The following is a 16,540-nucleotide window of genomic DNA, read 5'->3' as shown; positions in this document are numbered from 1 at the left end:
AGATCAGCTACCCTGTCCTGACCCTTGAAGCTAACAAGTCCGTGCAAGGTTCCCCGTCGCGGTACTCACTCCTACCAGACGTGCCACAGAACACAAGCCCGTTACCGGCGGAACAGATCAACCCGCTGAAGTTACATCGCACCTCTGGCCACCCGTTACTCCTTCTCCTTCTCCCAAGTCCAGACCCAAGACGGATCGTACGCTGATGTCGGTTGATATACGTACTTCCTGTCCTAGCCTACGCTTCCCATTTAGAAGCGACACTGTCTCTACCGCCCAGCTCTGTTCGGAGCATACGGGCATTCTGACAAGACCCATTGATCGAGGTTGAGCTATACCAAACAGTAGGTTGACCGAACATGTTTGACCTTTCAACTAAGGGCAAGACCAAGGACAAAGATCAAAAAAAGAAAAGAAACTAGAAGCTGCTAAATACCAAACCACCCAGCATGGCTCTTCCTAGTGTTGCCGCTCCCATGTTGGATGCCGCGATCGTTCACGAGAAATCGCCCTCGACCGCCACCAAAGTCGCTCTCTCGACGGCTCCGACCCAGGACGGCGGCGTCCGCGTCGTCGCTCCACACGAGTACAAAGAGGCCGCTGCCTGTCTGGCCGAAGCGTTCCGCCTGGACGACATCGTGCGCTATGCGATCGACACGCCCGACCGAATGCACCTGAGCGAGGAACAACGGTTCGAGATGCACAAATCCGCCATGGAGTACGTCACCTACGCGCACTGTCTCCAGGGACTGGTTCTGACGACGGGCGACAACTTTGACTGTGTGGCCATGTGGTTGCCCCCGGGCAAGAACATCGACGACTGGCTCACCATCCTCCGGAGCGGTATGTGGCGCTTGAGCTGGAAGCTGTCCAAGGAGGGGAGGGTCCGCTTCTTCGATGAGTTCCTGCCCCTGCTGCACCATAGCAAACAGGAGATCTTGGGCGACCGGGACAACAACTCGTGGTATCTCAGCTACATTGGCACGAAATCCGAGGCGCGTGGCCGCGGATATGCTAGGAAATTGATTGAACATGTCACGAAGATGGTATGCGTGGCTGATTCGGTTCCCTACGATGATGGCTACATGCTAATCTGTAATCTGTATAGGCTGATGCTGAAGGACTTCCGTGCTACCTGGAGAGCTCCCATGACATCAACATCATCATCTACGGCAAGCTGGGCTTCGAGCTGCGAAAGCAAATTTACTTGAAACGGGCGGCCGGCAAGGAGCTGAGAATGGATGTCATGGTGCGCGAGCCAGTGGGCAAGCAGAAGGAGAAGGAAAGGGAGAATGTCGGTACCGCGCCGGTCAAGTCTGGCTGATGGTGGATGGTGGCGGAGGACCGATGGGTGAGGGAAGGACGAGTCCAATACTTATGCCGAATATCCAACTATTGTACGCTCGTTGAGAGGCACCGGCCACGGAGAACTATCACGCTCCTTTAGCTTAGGAATATACACACTCCACTCTGAAGCCACGTCTATCTTCCACTATGAATACTTTTGTGCTCCGTACTGTAACTGCTGCGATGTGCCGCCCGGAGGAAGCCTTTGGTGGAAGCCTGACGAGGCCTCGCGAAGTCCAGACAACGAGCAGATGGGCGCTGAGCAACGTCATTCGGCACTCGTCACTCTGTCACTTGTCACTTGCCAACTCCATCGAACACTCGTTTCAGATTTATGCAACACACGCATTGCAGTCTCGACTTATGCTCTAATTTGTACTTGTACTGCATCAACAACAAGTCTTATTCTTTACGGCCTGTATTACTGCCCTGCCATCTCTGTCGCTAACGCCGAGTCTCTTTGTCCGTCAAGTCTCCGCCCTAGCGGTCGCCTGTTTACTCCTACCGAAACCATGCAATCAACCCTTTCGAGATGATATGCGCTCGACAGCATTCGACCCGACCGCCTGACTAATTCGACACCCTCCGTCCAGCGACGCTCGCCCGTACCCATCTCATCCTCCTCCCTCCATGCCCAGCTACTCAACTCCCTCCTCCTCGCCTCCTCCGACTCCCGGCCGCCGGCGACGACAGTCATGCGCCCAAAGATGCGAGCGTGGCTGTTGCACGGTAGCCACGTACTTCCCGCTTGCATTTGTCTACAGCATCACAACCTGGGCCGTGTGGGTGGTGGCGTCCATAGGCTTCGGTAGCCACCGGTCAAAACATGTGTGGTGGCTCATACAGGCCATCTCGCTTCTGGGGGTCACACTCTACTGTCTGGCCAACTGGTCATACACGGTCGCGGCGTTTACCGATCCAGGCTCGCCGCTGAAACCGCCGGCAGAGGCCTCATCGAAAGGACGCGGTCGATACTCGGTGCTCCCAACGCACGAACCGGCCGCCGACCCCAGCCAGTATCAGGCCGTGACCGTCTCCTCGACGGGGGCACCCCGTTTCTGCAAGAAGTGCCATGTGTCCAAACCGGACCGGACACACCACTGCTCGACATGCAAGAGATGCGTGCTGAAGATGGACCATCATTGTCCCTGGCTCTCCACCTGTCTGGGGCTCCACAACTACAAGGCCTTTGTGCTCTTCTTGATATACACGTCACTGTTCTGTTGGGTATGTTTTGCCAACGCGGCGTGGTGGATGTGGAAGGAACTGTTTGAGCAGAGCGGCTACTTGGACGAGATCGCGCCCGTCAACATCATCCTGCTGTCCGTCATTGCCGGCATCATCGGGCTGGTCTTGACGGCCTTTACCGGATGGCACATCTACCTCTGCTGGAAAGGGCAGACGACGATCGAAAAGCTGGAGAAGACGCGATACCTCAGCGGCGTCAGAGCGCAGGTCGAACGAAATCGCCAGGACCAGCAATTGAACCATCGCCGAGAGGGCTCCGAGGGGGTTGCTGGGCGATTGCAGCGCGCGGGCGAGCAATTCCTCGAATGGAATGCCAATGCCGTTCCAGGTGCGTCGCGTTATGAGGAAGGCGAAGAACATACCTCGCCAGTTCCGAGCGTGTATGACTCCAACAGCCGCCATTTCCCCCGGCCACAACATCCCGACCCGTCTGGCGACACGCCCGCCCTCCGCGCCCTACGGAGAACATACTCCCACTTGGAAGCCGAGCGCGAGCGCGACCGTTACGCGGAGTACCTTGACGACAAAGACTCCGAGGACATGCCTAATGCGTTTGACCTGGGCTGGCGTCGGAATCTCAACCATCTCTTCGGCCCCAATCCGCTGCTCTGGGCCCTGCCTATCTGCAACACCACAGGCGATGGCTGGCGTTGGGAGGTGAGTCCCAAGTGGATGGCGGCGCAGGAGGAGATTGCGAAGAGGAAAGACCGCCGGTTGGCCGCCATGATGGACCAGGGTCGAAATGAGAGCGCGAATGGCCATGCCGGCTACGAGCAGGACAGAGATCGGAGGTCGCAATACCAATACGGCTATGACGGACAAGAAGAGACCCAGCACCAGCATCAGCAGCACCAACCGGGTTCTCACGCCGACGTATACTCCCGCAGCGCTGTGTCCATGAAACACCTTCCCCCACATGGTTTGGGATCTACATCCTCATCAGATCGGAGCAGAAGACGGCAGAGACGCGACTTTGACCGCGCCGAGCCGTTTGAAGTTAGTAGCAGTGAGAATGACGATGACGATGACGAAGACGACGACACAGATTCCGATGTTGGATATAATGACAATGACGCGGAACGGGGCTGGGCCAGGCGAAATCGTGCACTCCGATGAGACTCGAAGCACTCACTACATGCACCGAGTACATATTGTGCTGTACTGCATGTGCCGACGTACTGTACAGCATTTCCGTAAACGGAGGTGTGGGTACGAGTCCGGACAGGGAGATGGGTGTATATCTGGTGTAGGGGTGTAGAGGTGTGGAGGTGCAGAGGTGTAGTTAGGTGTCGTATTGTTTGTGTCGTTTCAATATCTATGTACCTTATGTAGTTGGTCGGCCTTCTGGATACACGGCGATACATTCAGGCCATTGGGGAATAGACGACTTGGGAACTTGACTGGCTATATTTGGTTGAGCATTGGATGGATGCCAGTTACCTTCCTAGTATAGACTGTACGTTATGTTATATTATGTTGTGTTATGATAGGTTCAGGGGGGATAGAGGCAGCGTAGGGTAGGGCAGGCCAGATTTGGGAATCGCATTACTGTATCTGGTTCCTCTCCATCTCGTGCTGTGCTGTGGCGTGTCCTTAACGTGCCATACGGAGTACTGTGTGTGTGTGTGTGTGTGTGTGTGTGTGTGTGTGTGTGTGTGTGTGTGTGTGTGTGTGTGTGTGTGTGTGTGTGTGTGTGTCACTTCACGCCGTGCCGTTATAATCATCACATATCAAGCACTCTATCATCACTTATACAGTACGGAGTACGGCAAGGGCGACCTAATTATTTAGTGTTTGAGGCTTATCTTCGTCAATCAATGCAGGCGTAGACATCCCACGCTGGGATCGATTAATTATAATCCTTCCTCGCCTGTCCTTGCGCGAATACCGGACAGATCACTCACTCACCCAGTCACGTACTCACTCACCCAGTCACGTACTCATTCACCCAGTCACGTACTCACTCACCCAGTCACGTACTCACTCACTGCTCGGCTCGCTCAGTTGAAATTATCTAGGACGGTACTGTATTATATAATGTGACTTGGTGTGATGTGATGTCTCGTCTCGTTGCGTCGTAATGTACATACATGCTCGTAGGATGCAAGTCTACTAGTAGTGAGTCAGGCGAGACAAGCGTGTCAAGGTATGAGAACCCTCCCAGTTCGCTGCTCACTCCCACTGCTCGCGCTCACCGCTCACACTCCCTACTTGATCCTCTGTTCAAACATCAGGCTTTGGACCTTCAGGGTTTCATCGCAAGCCATACTCGTCCTTGGTCTGGCCCTCTCGCGCCGTGGGCGATCCAGCCAGACTCGGCTCAGATTACGATCGGATCATGATCGTGATGTGACTGTGCGTTCGTATGGCCACGTTCAAACTCACTCATTCGGCCTCCCTCGCCAATCGAGTCTTCCGCCTCATGTCATCCCCTACCTATCCATCCAACACCGCCCATGTATGATCGTCCACGGTCGTGAAAATGACCCCCGCGGCCACCAGCTCCTCTGCCCCCTTGTACACATCGTTCGTCGACACGCCCATGTGGCTCGCGATCATCTGGACGTGCAGCCCCTCGTTCGACTGCGGCGTGTTCTTCAGCGTGGCCAGGATGCGTCGTCCCAAGGGCGAGATGTGGCTTAGATGGGCGTCGGCGGTCGCGCCACCAGCACCACCACCACCAGTACCCCCAGCGGCGTGGTTGGCATTTCCGTGGCCATTCGCCTGGGCATTGCCGTCGAGGCTCGACGGGGGTCCGCGCGTGAAGAACAAATGCACGGCCGTCGCTTCGAGGAGGTGGTAGTGAATCTCGTTGTAGTCCGTTATGGGCCGGATGATGTGCGCGCCGACGTGTCTCTTGTTGTTGAAGGCCTTGAGCCGGCCCCAGACGCGGCAGTAGCCATCCTCGACAAGTTTCGGCTTGTTGCTGTTGTCGAGGTCCATCTTCGACGACTCGGAATCTGCAGAGTTGACGTCAATCCATTGCTTGGCTTCGATGAGGCCGGTGCCGTCGTCGATCTTGTACGTGATGTTCGTGGGTTGGGTCGAGATGCTGCGGATTTGGCCTACAAATGTTACCTGCGTGAGGGAGGGTCAGCGTTGGGTTCGGGTGCATGTGGAATTGCGTGCGGAGGTGGAAGGGAGATAGATGAAAGTAATGAAGGCGCATGACAACACACCTGATTGAATGCTTCGCCGTCACTTTTGAAATCAGCGTCCGGGTGCGGTTGTTGGGCGTCGAGGATCTGTTTGATGGTCATGGGCCGGACCGTGTCTTTGCCATAGCCGCCCTACTTTCGTTAGCATAGCACATTTTTATGCAGAACGATGGGGAGAGTCGGTGTTAGCTAGCGTATCTTGAGGGTCACTCACTCTCCCTTGAGCAGGACTGCTTTGTGGTTCCCCCGCCACGAATCCGCCTCCGTCTGCCCATCCGGCGGCGCCGTACGAGGTCGTATACTGGTTGTTCTCGTAGCCGTAGTCTGACATTATCAGCGGATATTGTTTCTCTCGCGAGCTGGAATACATACTCATTGTGGTGGTGGTGGTAGTGGTGGTGGTGATGGTGGCGAGCGGATCGTGAGGACTGCGATAGTGGGCGTTATGGCCAAAATTCTAAACACAGATCCGACGCGTCGCGCGTAAAGCGATTTTCCCAAATTGGCCGCTTACTCGACCGTACAAGTGTCCCGCTATAGCAGAGCACGGTGACTGCGAAACGCAAGGTTCAATAAATTTTTGGATCTTCCTGGTACGCAGGCAAAAGGTCAGTTCTAAACCGACTTAGAGGCCTGGCACGAATCTTACAGAAGCCAGGGATTCTATGCCAATGCGCGAGAAGTCGGTCCTCCATCTCACAATATGAGCTTCCGGTCGGGCTCACCTGCCCGCTCCGAGAATGAACTCGATATCGGCAGCGCACTGTTTGGAGGAGATGATGGCAGCGCAGACGACCGAAATGGCCAGCTTCAAGGACATGATCTGGATGTCATGGCAGACGTGTCCGGCACTGACGACGAAGCCATCATCGCCGCCCAACAAGCCGCCTCAAACCGGAAGGCCACAAATTTAAAAGGACGGACCGTGAAAAAAGGCGGTGGCTTCCAAGCTATGGGCCTCAATGCCAATCTGCTCAAGGCTATAACGAGGAAAGGCTTCTCGGTCCCTACACCGATCCAGCGCAAGACGATCCCTTTGCTGCTCAATGACAAGGACGTGGTGGGCATGGCGAGAACGGGTTCTGGCAAGACCGCCGCTTTCGTGATACCCATGATCGAGAAGTTGAAGGTTCACAGCACGAAAGTCGGAGGAAGGGCTCTGATCCTGTCGCCATCAAGAGAACTGGCTTTGCAGACATTGCAGGTGGTCAAAGAACTCGGCAGAGGCACCGATCTACGCTCTATTCTGCTCGTCGGTGGTGACAGTCTGGAGGAGCAGTTTTCTGCCATGGCGAACAATCCAGACATCATCATTGCCACTCCGGGGAGGTTCCTCCATCTGAAAGTTGAAATGAACTTGGACTTGTCAAGTATCCGGTATGCCGTGTTTGATGAGGCCGACCGGCTGTTCGAAATGGGGTTCGCCGCTCAACTGACTGAGATTCTTCATGCTCTACCGGCTTCGCGACAGACTCTGCTCTTCTCAGCCACGCTCCCAAAGTCACTGGTCGAATTTGCCAGGGCAGGGCTGCAAGATCCCGTATTGGTCCGTCTGGATGCGGATAGTAAGATCTCACCGGACTTGCAAAATGCATTCTTCACCCTGAAATCATCGGAGAAAGAAGGTGCTTTGCTACACATCCTTCAAGATATCATCAAGATTTCGACGAGATCCCAGCTTGTCAGCTCGAGCGAGACCTCCACGAGCACAGCTAAAGCTGGCAAGAAGCGGAAAAGACAAGAAGCAGAAACAGCATCAGACAGCACAAACAAAGCCTCCTCCAACCCCTTCTCGACCATAGTGTTCACCGCCACAAAACACCACGTCGAATATATCGCCAACCTTCTCCTCCTAGCCGGGTACGCAGTGTCCTACGTCTACGGCTCCCTCGACCAAACGGCTCGAAAATCACAAGTCCACAACTTTCGAACAGGCCAGACAAACATCCTCGTGGTGACCGACGTTGCGGCTCGCGGAATTGATATTCCTGTCTTGGCCAACGTGATCAACTACGATTTCCCTTCTCAGCCGAAGATTTTTGTCCATCGCGTGGGTCGCACAGCAAGGGCCGGACAGAAAGGGTGGAGCTATAGTCTTGTACGAGATGCCGACGCGCCATATCTGCTTGATCTGCAACTCTTCCTCGGCCGGAAATTGGTGGTCGGCAGGGCGGGCGGTGGCAGCGTGGATTTCGCCCAGGATATCGTGGTCGGGAGTCTGCGACGTGAGGACCATCAGACGAGTGCGGAGTGGGCTACAAAGGCGCTAGAAACGGACACCGACCTTTCCGCTCTGCGCAATGTGGCATCAAAAGGCGAAAAACTATACCAACGGACCAGAAACTCGGCCTCGTCGGAGAGTGCGAAGCGGTCGAAACAACTCGTCTCTTCTCCCGGGTGGGCCGAGCTGCATCCTTTATTCAACAACCAGGAGGATGACATGGAAGTCGAGAGGGAGAAGATGCTGACCCGAGTGGGCAACTTCCGACCGCAAGAGTCGATCTTTGAAATTGGTGCGCGACGTGGAGGTCGCAAGAACAACGAAGAAGCCGTGGATGCGATCCGACAGATCCGATCAGGCTTGGAGAACAGGAAGCAAAAAGCTGCAGACGCGGCGCAAGCACGATCAGCCCCTGAGGACGACGTAGCCTCTACGCAGGCAGTTCCGGACTGGCATGGGGAATCCGAAGACGAAGATGACGGCCATCACCCCGACGCAGACGCCATGTCCGAAGCCTCCTCCACCGACCTCGAAGTCACATTCTCGGAGCCGTACGCCAAAAAGCCCAAATCTAATGCCCAGTCGTTAGCAAAGTCCCGCTCGGGCCCTGAAGGCACCAACTTCCGCGACCCCTCAAACTACATGTCCTACCTGCCGACCACGCAGGATCTGACCTCGGACCGCGCGTACGGCGTGCACACCGGCAGCAACACGTCGAACTTCATCGAGTCCGCCCGCTCGGCCACCATGGACCTCGGCGCGGACGAATCGTCCAAGACCTTCGGCGAGAACAGGCAGGTCATGCGCTGGGACAAGCGGCACAAGAAGTACGTGCGCAGGGAGAACGACGACGACGGGTCCAAGGGCCGAAAACTCGTCCGTGGCGAATCCGGCGCCAAGATCGCGGCCAGTTTCCGCAGTGGACGGTTCGAGCGGTGGATGAAGTCGAACCGCGTGGGCAGGATCGGTAGGGTGGGCGAAGAGGAGAAGAACACCAGTGGCGGTGGGATGGCAGCAGGAGGTGGGCACAGCAACATGCGAGGCAAGCGGTTCCAACACAGGACGTTGAGAGCGCCAAAAGCGCCAGACAAGCTGAGGGGCGATTACGAGAAGCAGGTCCTCAAGGCGAAGGGCGCGAAGGATCGCGCGGATCAGAACCCTGGTCTGGGCAACGCCACCGCTCCGACGAGGAACGGCAAGGGCAAGGGAGGAAAGGGGGAATTGAGGTCCATCGACAAGATGGTCAAGGAGAGGAGGTTGAAAGAGAAGAGGAGGGAGAAGAATGCCCGGCCGAGGAGGAAGAGGGTGTAACCAGACAGTCAGTCAGTTAGTCAGTCAGTTAGACATTAAGCTCTAATAGTAAGCTATAACCTCCTTCTATAATAGCCTAATAATGTATACTCTAAGTAGTGATGTAAGTAATGGTTTATAAATAAGAGGATAGCAAATACAGGGCCAGTCATTCTATATAGTGCATATAGCGAGGAAGTTCCATCCGTCCATTTTAGCATTGCTCAAAGTACTGTACAAGACACGCGCCATCGCAGTACTTTCTAATGTATAAGCTCCTTTTGAGTCCATTTCCTCATGATACATCTCATGCACATTGCTCGGCGTGGACAAGGACAGGGACAGCACCTCGTTCATTCATTTAGCCCTATAAAAGGGGACTATATGCTTTCCTCCTCCACGATAGGCGCCACCAAGATCATATATATGGCCTTTCTCAGAATAATGTCAGGACGAAACCCAAGCAGTCTCCGCTTGAGCCGTCGTCTCATCTCATGATATAGCAGGACTTCAATCTCACCGACATCAATCAAGGGGTATCTCCAAAGCGAACAGCACGAAGCAGACATGAAATTCCCAGATTCATCAAAATCCATCAAATCCAGCATCCAGCATCCAATTTCAACAACACAATCATGGATCCGGCCGTGAGAAAACATCCCGAGAGAAAGACGTTTTTGCACCGTCCAGCGAGCAAGCGATCGTTTTTGGCACCGGGCCTCCATCGGGTGTAGTAGATCCCCGGGATGAAACCTCGATGCAGCGTTTCCAGCATGTCGCGAGTAATCCCGTCCTTCCCTCCCGCGCTTTTCCATGTTTGTTGGCGGCCCTGTCTTCGTTCAAAGCGTGATATACGGCAGCGAATGGAAAGTGTAGAAACCAATCTCCGCCCAAGGTTGATTCATCGGAGTTGCCGCGGGGAGGTTTTCTTCCATGATCCCGTTACTGTTCGCCATTTCTCGCGTGGACTTTCTCAGTTGCACAGACACAAATACCATTCCCTGCTGGACCATTCTTACCCCCTGGGCTTCATTTCCCCACTGGACTATCCTTACCCCCATAGCGTCATCCCCGGGAACCAGACCACGTCTCCAATCCGTCATCGGCAATCAATCGTTATAATAATAAGCCTGGCCGGTCTTCGGGTCAAAGAAGATTTGCCTCGACTCTCTCCGCTCCTTTCGAACATCTCTGTCGTCATAGTACTCACGATCTCGGTCAAGCTCGCGTTCACGTTGCCGTCTCAGCTGTCTCAGCTCGTCTTCTCTGATTTCCAACTCCCTCTCTCGGGCGCTGAGTTCTTGCTCGCGGCGGTTGAAGTGGTCTTCAATGACGCGATCGCGCTGGTAGCCTTCGGCACGGTAGCTTTGGCGGTCAACCTCGTCGCGGTAGTAGAGTTCTTCGTCGTCTCGCGGGTGATGATGCAGAATGGGCTCGCGAGCAGTATAGGAACGGCGGAGTGGGACAAGGTCGCGCTCGCTGGTTCGCGGCAGAGGCTCGTGATAGACAATTTGATGATCTTCTGGGATAGGAGGGGCAGTCTCTCGTCTGACCAGTCGAGAATAGGGACGCTCATAGCGACCCTCGGGTGGTCTATCGTGATAGATGGCATTCGAGTTTCGACGCGCTGGTCTGGCTGGCAGGATCACGTGCTGCTCACCATGGTACGACTTTTCTTGGTAGGACAGTCTCCTGTTAGGCCCGGGGTGGTGCTTCTTATACTCAACGTCCGGGCGACCTCCGCGTGCAAGGCTCCCTCGGCGAGGTATGGCGCCAGGCGTGCTGATTGATGTGGTCGAGCTTTCGTACTCGCCAACAAAGCCGTAGTGGCTGGTATCACTGTTCTCGGAAGAGCCGTCGCCTTCGTCGAAGTACTGGCGAGTACGGCCGTTAGGAAAGTGAACAGACTCTTTGCGCGGACGAGACTTTGAGCGACCGTCGGGACGGTGGCGAGAGTGGGACCGTCGAGGATCTTCCTCCACCACCACTGGATGTTCATGCGGCGACTGTCCTCGGCGACCGCGACGATCCATGGGCTCGTCGCCGAGCATCCCATCGACGGTAGCTGGGTCGGCGCTCTCTCCAGCAAAGTCGTGGACATCAGGGACCACAAAGACCCCGTCTTCGTGATGAACAACGCCACGATCGCGTGACTTGCTTCGAGACCTGCTCCTCCTCTTCTCCGCCTTCTCCTTTTTCTTTTCCAGTTTGGTGCCCAGCGGCATTTCCCTGGCGATGTGAGGCGGCAGATTGGAGTTGTTGAAGTGTATCGGTCCAAGATCGTCCCTTGGTCTGCCATCGGCTTCGAAAACGGGAAGATTCGCGACGGGATCCTCCAACTTGTCCATCACCGAGTCTTTCCTGGCCCGGCCATAGCTGTCATTGATGTACTGCTTCTCTTTCACGACTTCTCTCTTGACCCTCTCGCCACTGTTAGCGAAAGACTTGGTCCGGGACTTGGCTCGGCCTCTGGTCCTGGCCAGGATTACATCCATTTCTGGCACTTCCATCTTGCCTCTCCTTGTCTGTACTCTTTTCGACTTGATATAGACCACCTCCCAGTAGGCATCGCCCGATTCTTTGTCATTGGCCTTGCGCACAACTTCATCCAACATGTCGCGCCGCAGAGACGGCATCTTGGTCAGTTGCTCCAGGATTGGCGCATCGCCGCCTTTACTTCTCTTAGCCTTCCTCTCAATCTCGTCGATGGGAGCCGGGATGGGCTTCTTGACACATGAGCTCCAATCATCGCCACGCTTAGACAAACGGTAGTACAGGTAATCTTGTGGGAGGGGTAATGTGTCGGCGGATCTGAGACGCTCAGCGCGGGGTCGGGTTTCGGGGACGTCGCCATCAAGCGACAGTCTATCCAGGCGCTGTTGGACATTCGGTATGCGCTCTTCGTAATGTATATGGTCGTCGACGAAGCGGTCCTCAACAAAGTCGTGCAACGGTTCTATGTGTGGGTCTATTGGAGCGAAGTGGTGGTCGGGAGGCGGCGGTGGTTCCATGGTGGCGGGCCGAAGCGCGAAGCTGGACAAGCCAGGCGCGGTCTGTATCTCGTGTGGATGCGTGGTGTTCGAGTTGACAAGCGGAGCAATGATGAGGCAAGTCAGTAGGGACGTGAGTTCGGTGGGCGGCGCAAGTGGGAGTCAGAACGATGATATGCAGCCCGCGAAGCAGCACCAGCGGTGGGCGCCAGGTTGAGGACGACAGCTCGTGCTCGATGGGCGATTGGATCGGTCAGGCTCGCCTTGCTCGCATGCGTGTGCACAGCAAGGGAGAAGGATTTCGTAGGCGGGGGCGTCAAGATAACCCCGACCGGTCTGAATGTGTGCTCGGTCAACTGCGAGACGGTTGCCTTGCGGACTCAGGGCACCCGCATTGGTCGAATTCATCGACAGGGAACATGTGCCCCATGCCACATTCGGGCGGCATGCTTGGGCGAAACAACTCGTGGTTCGTGAACCGCGGAGCACGGATGTGAGAGTAGGGATGAGCGCTCAGAGAATGGTGACCGTGAGAGGACAAGATCTGTGCGCTGAAACAGCGGTGGCCCCGGCAGCCAGGCTCATCTTCCACAGCAAACCGAACGGCACAGCGAGGATGGCCTCGCCTGCCCCAGACATGCAGTAGCGGCAAGCATGAGAAATTGAACGGGCGCAGGCGTGGAACGAATGAGATGCTGACGAGGAGCGAACTTGGCGTGCTGATGATGCGTCTGTAGTCCTGATCACTGCCAGTGGGTGGAACGAAGAGGCGTGCGGCAGAAGCATCGAGTATGCGGTTCATGTCAAATAGCAGATGCCCGGCTTGCATGACTGACATTGACATACCGTCGCACATTGGAAGGACGGGAAGGACAGTCACAGCGTAGCGAAGGAGAAACATCTAGTACTCTGACGCTGGCTGCATACTGAGAGCGCCTCTCGAACCGCGATCGCACCAGCTCGCAATGTCAACCTCGACTGTGAGTCGTGTCTGAGAGGTCATCAAGATGCGGTCTACAGTACTGTGTAGCGGTGACTAGCACCCTTGCGACATTCCCGTCTGTCATCGGCCTCTTGATGATGGTATAGTCCACATCCATAACCCCTTCTCGTATTCAACCTTGTGGCTAGAGTAGCTGTATCCGGGACGCGCATAATCCCTTGAACTCACGGCAATTCCAACAGTGCTTACTCGCCTATTGCTCGGAACTGTCTGCGTTGCTGAGCGTTGATGTGCGTCTTCTACCCCCTTCTGCTTCCACGGGCACAAAACGCTGCCGCCCGGAGTCTGTAGTGGTGTGAGATGTGTTGGCATCTGGTTGCCTTGCAGCTCCTGTTGGACTATACTGGAGGTCTGTTGGACTATACTGGAGGTAAAGTTCCTTGCCGAAAGGCAATCGCTTGTGCATGTGGCTATAACACTTCGACGGCTCCGAACGGATGGGGCCAACTCCTGCTCTGCTATAAACAACATCGACTGGATTGGACAGGACAAGTTCCAGGAGGATGAACAGCAGGAGCAGAGATGTTCATGCAAAGTACTCTGTACCAACTAGGCCAAGACTCTTGCGCCCGACTTCCATACCCTCACTCTCGCCCGGTCAGCAGACTGTCGCCTCACTTTGGGGCCGTCTCTGGACAAGGTAAGGGATGAAAGGAACTCTCGCTTGCAACAAGATCAGGACAGGTTAGATGGATTGACAATATTAGATATGACTATCGATAACATGAGGTGACCACGACTGCCTTACTTGAGCTGGACTTGGCGTCCTGCTTGGTCAGGGTGGAACTGGCCTGTATCGACCAGGGCAAATGAACTCGCTCAAACTGACCCGATCAACCTGTAGTGGTCTGGACCCTCGCCGGCGCCGTTGACAGAGACCCAAAATCTATGTACAATCCGCTCTGCTGCGTCGGCTGGGTCGAAGGGTAATTCTTTAGTCCTCAAATCAGATATCTTGCAATCGCTTGCGTAACACTCGTTAATAGTTGTGTACACACGTTTCGGTGCTCGGTTGCCTGACCAGGGGAAGTCGCCTGTTGTCGCTATCACCGCAGCGGCACCTTCACATCCTGGACGCCACGCCTGATGACTTCGTCCAAGCTCCACCGGGGTTGGACGACCAGTGACTTTGCCACTTTGTCATGCTTTTCCAGTCGCTTGCGGCTCTGCTCCATCTCCCAGGTCACACCTTCCGGTAGCGGAGGGGCACCGCCGGCGATGCCACTCGCGAACTTGAGCTGCAGGACATTGCCAATCTCATCGCAGGCCGATAAGAAGCGATCGAGATCCTCCTTGTTGTGAGCGGCTGAGACGCAGAAGCGTGCCCGAGATGAGATCAAGGGCGTGGCGGGATATCCAACGACGACCACCGAGATCTTGCGCTTGAGCATCTCGTGCGAGAAGGCAGGCATTTTGGCAGGATTGTAAAGCATGAGTGGGATGATAGGTGAATCGTCGTGACCGTACACAATGAAGCCTAGACGCTTGAGGCCAAGTCGGAGATATCGAGAGTTGAATGCAATTCTTTGCAGCCGCTCTTCGCCTTGGCCGGGGTTCAGATCGCCGTTGATAAGTTTCAAGGCAGCAATAATCTGGGCAAGGACCGCAGGACCGGGGGCTTCGCCATAGACAGTGCCGGCATTGGTCAGTCGTAGTTTGTCGACGGCGGCCTTGTCACCAGCGACGTATCCACCGTTAGCACCGAAAGATTTGGTCAGCGTGCCCATGAGGATATCGACCTCTGCGGGGTCGATTCCAAAGTAGTCGCACACGCCTCTTCCCCGTGGCCCGAGAGCGCCGATCGAGTGAGCTTCATCGACAAAGAGATTAAACTTGTATCTCCTCTTCAGTCTGATAAGGCCGGGCAGGTTGCACATAGTCCCTTCCATAGAATACAGGCCTTCGACCACAACAAGAATTTTCTTCCAGGGTCGGTGGGTGCGAGGCTGCCCTTGGGAGATGGCGTCCCGAAGCTTGTCCTCAAGATCCGTCATATCATTGTGCTTGAACGAGGCGATCATGGCGCCCGAAAGTCTCGACCCGAAACGGATAGACGCGTGATTGAGTTCGTCTGAGATGATCAAGTCGCCTTTTCCCACCAGAGCAGGGAAAATGGAGGCATTGGTGCCGAAACCCATGGAGAATACCATAGCGGACTCCTTACCCACGAACTCGGCAATGAGAGCCTCACATTCCACAGCGAGCTCGGATGTGCCCACCTCGCTCCTGGAGCTGGAGGTAGACAGCCCGTATTTCCTGATTGTTTCCTCAACCGAGTCGGCGCAGGGGCCTTCCGACTGGGCAAACCCAAGGTAGTTGTAGGAACTCATGTTCAAGGTCTCTGTAGTCGTACCAGTCATGGTGAAGTGGACATTTCCGTCATCGGAGGTGCGGTCTAGCAGATTAATGTATCGACCCGGGACGCCGGTAGTAGGTCTATTGAAACAATCATTGATGCGCATCTTCAGCCGTCGGACGTAGAAATTGTCAAAGTCGCTATTCAAAGCGGCATAGCCATTCCGTGCTTTCAGGTGTCGGTAAGCGTCCTCCTTCAGTTTCATGCCGAAGAAGTCTCTGACGTGGCCGAATATTATGAGAATCAGATAGGAGATGTAGGTGGTCAAAAGATAGTAATAGGGCGGTTCGTCCATCACGGGTTCTGGAAACTCGCCGCCTTGGTGCCGACTGGTGTATCTGTGCGACTGTGAATTCAAAGGGCCAAACTGCGCATGCTGGCGTTGCAGCTTCCGCGCCTCGGCCGGAGAGGGCGGCTGGAAAAGGGTGGTTGGAGGCTCGTCCATGTTGGCTGAATCCGCGCGTGCTGTAGACAAGGAAATACTCGGTAATGAAAGTGAAGGTGTGCTTATAGGTGGCGACCCTGAAGCGAGGAAGGCCTGCTCTTGAGCTTTGCTCGCCGCCAGCAGCGCTGCTGCGGCGGACTGAGCCTCTTTTGTTTTGGGTGAGGTCGAAAAGAATTGAGCGATCTTGCTGGCTTTCTGAGAGGTCTTGTTGACGAGGCTGCCGCCCTTTTCTGACGGTGAAAAGGACGGCCAGGGAGTCGGAGGTGAGCTGCTGAGAAGGGCGTTGGACACTCGACGAGGCATGGCCGAAGGTGCGCTGCAAAACTACTCGGGTATGGTCGGACAACCTCCTTTGGAAAATTATCAACGCTTCGCCGGGATGTTCGTGGCTTTTCAATGAGCTTGTCGTGGAAAGATCGCGCGTTATTGTGGCGGTGTACGGTTGGAGAAGAGAAAGGTTTTCGAAGGGTCTCGGCGAGGAT

The 16,540-nt window shown here is 55.2% G+C and overlaps 6 protein-coding genes across 6 annotated transcripts; 3 read left to right on the top strand and 3 right to left on the bottom strand.

The window, feature by feature from the left end:
* Positions 1-449: 449 nt before the first annotated feature.
* Positions 450-1,324, top strand: G647_08005 (uncharacterized protein; the record flags this gene model as incomplete). Its single annotated transcript, XM_008732317.1, has 2 exons — positions 450-1,046; positions 1,109-1,324. 2 exons carry the CDS (start codon positions 450-452, stop codon positions 1,322-1,324), a joined length of 813 nt encoding a protein of 270 aa, XP_008730539.1.
* Positions 1,325-1,977: 653 nt separating this feature from the next.
* On the top strand, positions 1,978-3,711 carry G647_08004 (uncharacterized protein; the record flags this gene model as incomplete). Its single annotated transcript, XM_008732316.1, has 1 exon — positions 1,978-3,711. The coding sequence occupies one exon, from the start codon at positions 1,978-1,980 to the stop codon at positions 3,709-3,711; it is 1,734 nt and encodes a 577-aa protein (XP_008730538.1).
* A 1,320-nt stretch (positions 3,712-5,031) lies between these two features.
* On the bottom strand, positions 5,032-6,084 carry G647_08003 (uncharacterized protein; the record flags this gene model as incomplete). The annotated part of the gene is made up of 3 exons (XM_008732315.1): positions 5,032-5,673; positions 5,775-5,885; positions 5,968-6,084. 3 exons carry the CDS (start codon positions 6,082-6,084, stop codon positions 5,032-5,034), a joined length of 870 nt encoding a protein of 289 aa, XP_008730537.1.
* A 372-nt stretch (positions 6,085-6,456) lies between these two features.
* On the top strand, positions 6,457-9,285 carry G647_08002 (uncharacterized protein; the record flags this gene model as incomplete). Its single annotated transcript, XM_008732314.1, has 1 exon — positions 6,457-9,285. The coding sequence occupies one exon, from the start codon at positions 6,457-6,459 to the stop codon at positions 9,283-9,285; it is 2,829 nt and encodes a 942-aa protein (XP_008730536.1).
* Positions 9,286-10,373: 1,088 nt separating this feature from the next.
* G647_08001 (uncharacterized protein) lies at positions 10,374-12,275 on the bottom strand (the record flags this gene model as incomplete). The annotated part of the gene is made up of 1 exon (XM_008732313.1): positions 10,374-12,275. The coding sequence occupies one exon, from the start codon at positions 12,273-12,275 to the stop codon at positions 10,374-10,376; it is 1,902 nt and encodes a 633-aa protein (XP_008730535.1).
* A 2,028-nt stretch (positions 12,276-14,303) lies between these two features.
* On the bottom strand, positions 14,304-16,361 carry G647_08000 (uncharacterized protein; the record flags this gene model as incomplete). Its single annotated transcript, XM_008732312.1, has 1 exon — positions 14,304-16,361. One exon carries the CDS (start codon positions 16,359-16,361, stop codon positions 14,304-14,306), a length of 2,058 nt encoding a protein of 685 aa, XP_008730534.1.
* Between the last annotated feature and the right edge of the window lie 179 nt (positions 16,362-16,540).

The sequence above is a fragment of the Cladophialophora carrionii genome, assembly GCF_000365165.1.
Source record: "Cladophialophora carrionii CBS 160.54 unplaced genomic scaffold supercont1.6, whole genome shotgun sequence".
In the NCBI taxonomy this organism is placed as follows: domain Eukaryota; kingdom Fungi; phylum Ascomycota; class Eurotiomycetes; order Chaetothyriales; family Herpotrichiellaceae; genus Cladophialophora; species Cladophialophora carrionii.
Note: the sequence above shows the minus strand (reverse complement) of the source record. Positions and strands in the feature narration are given on the sequence as shown.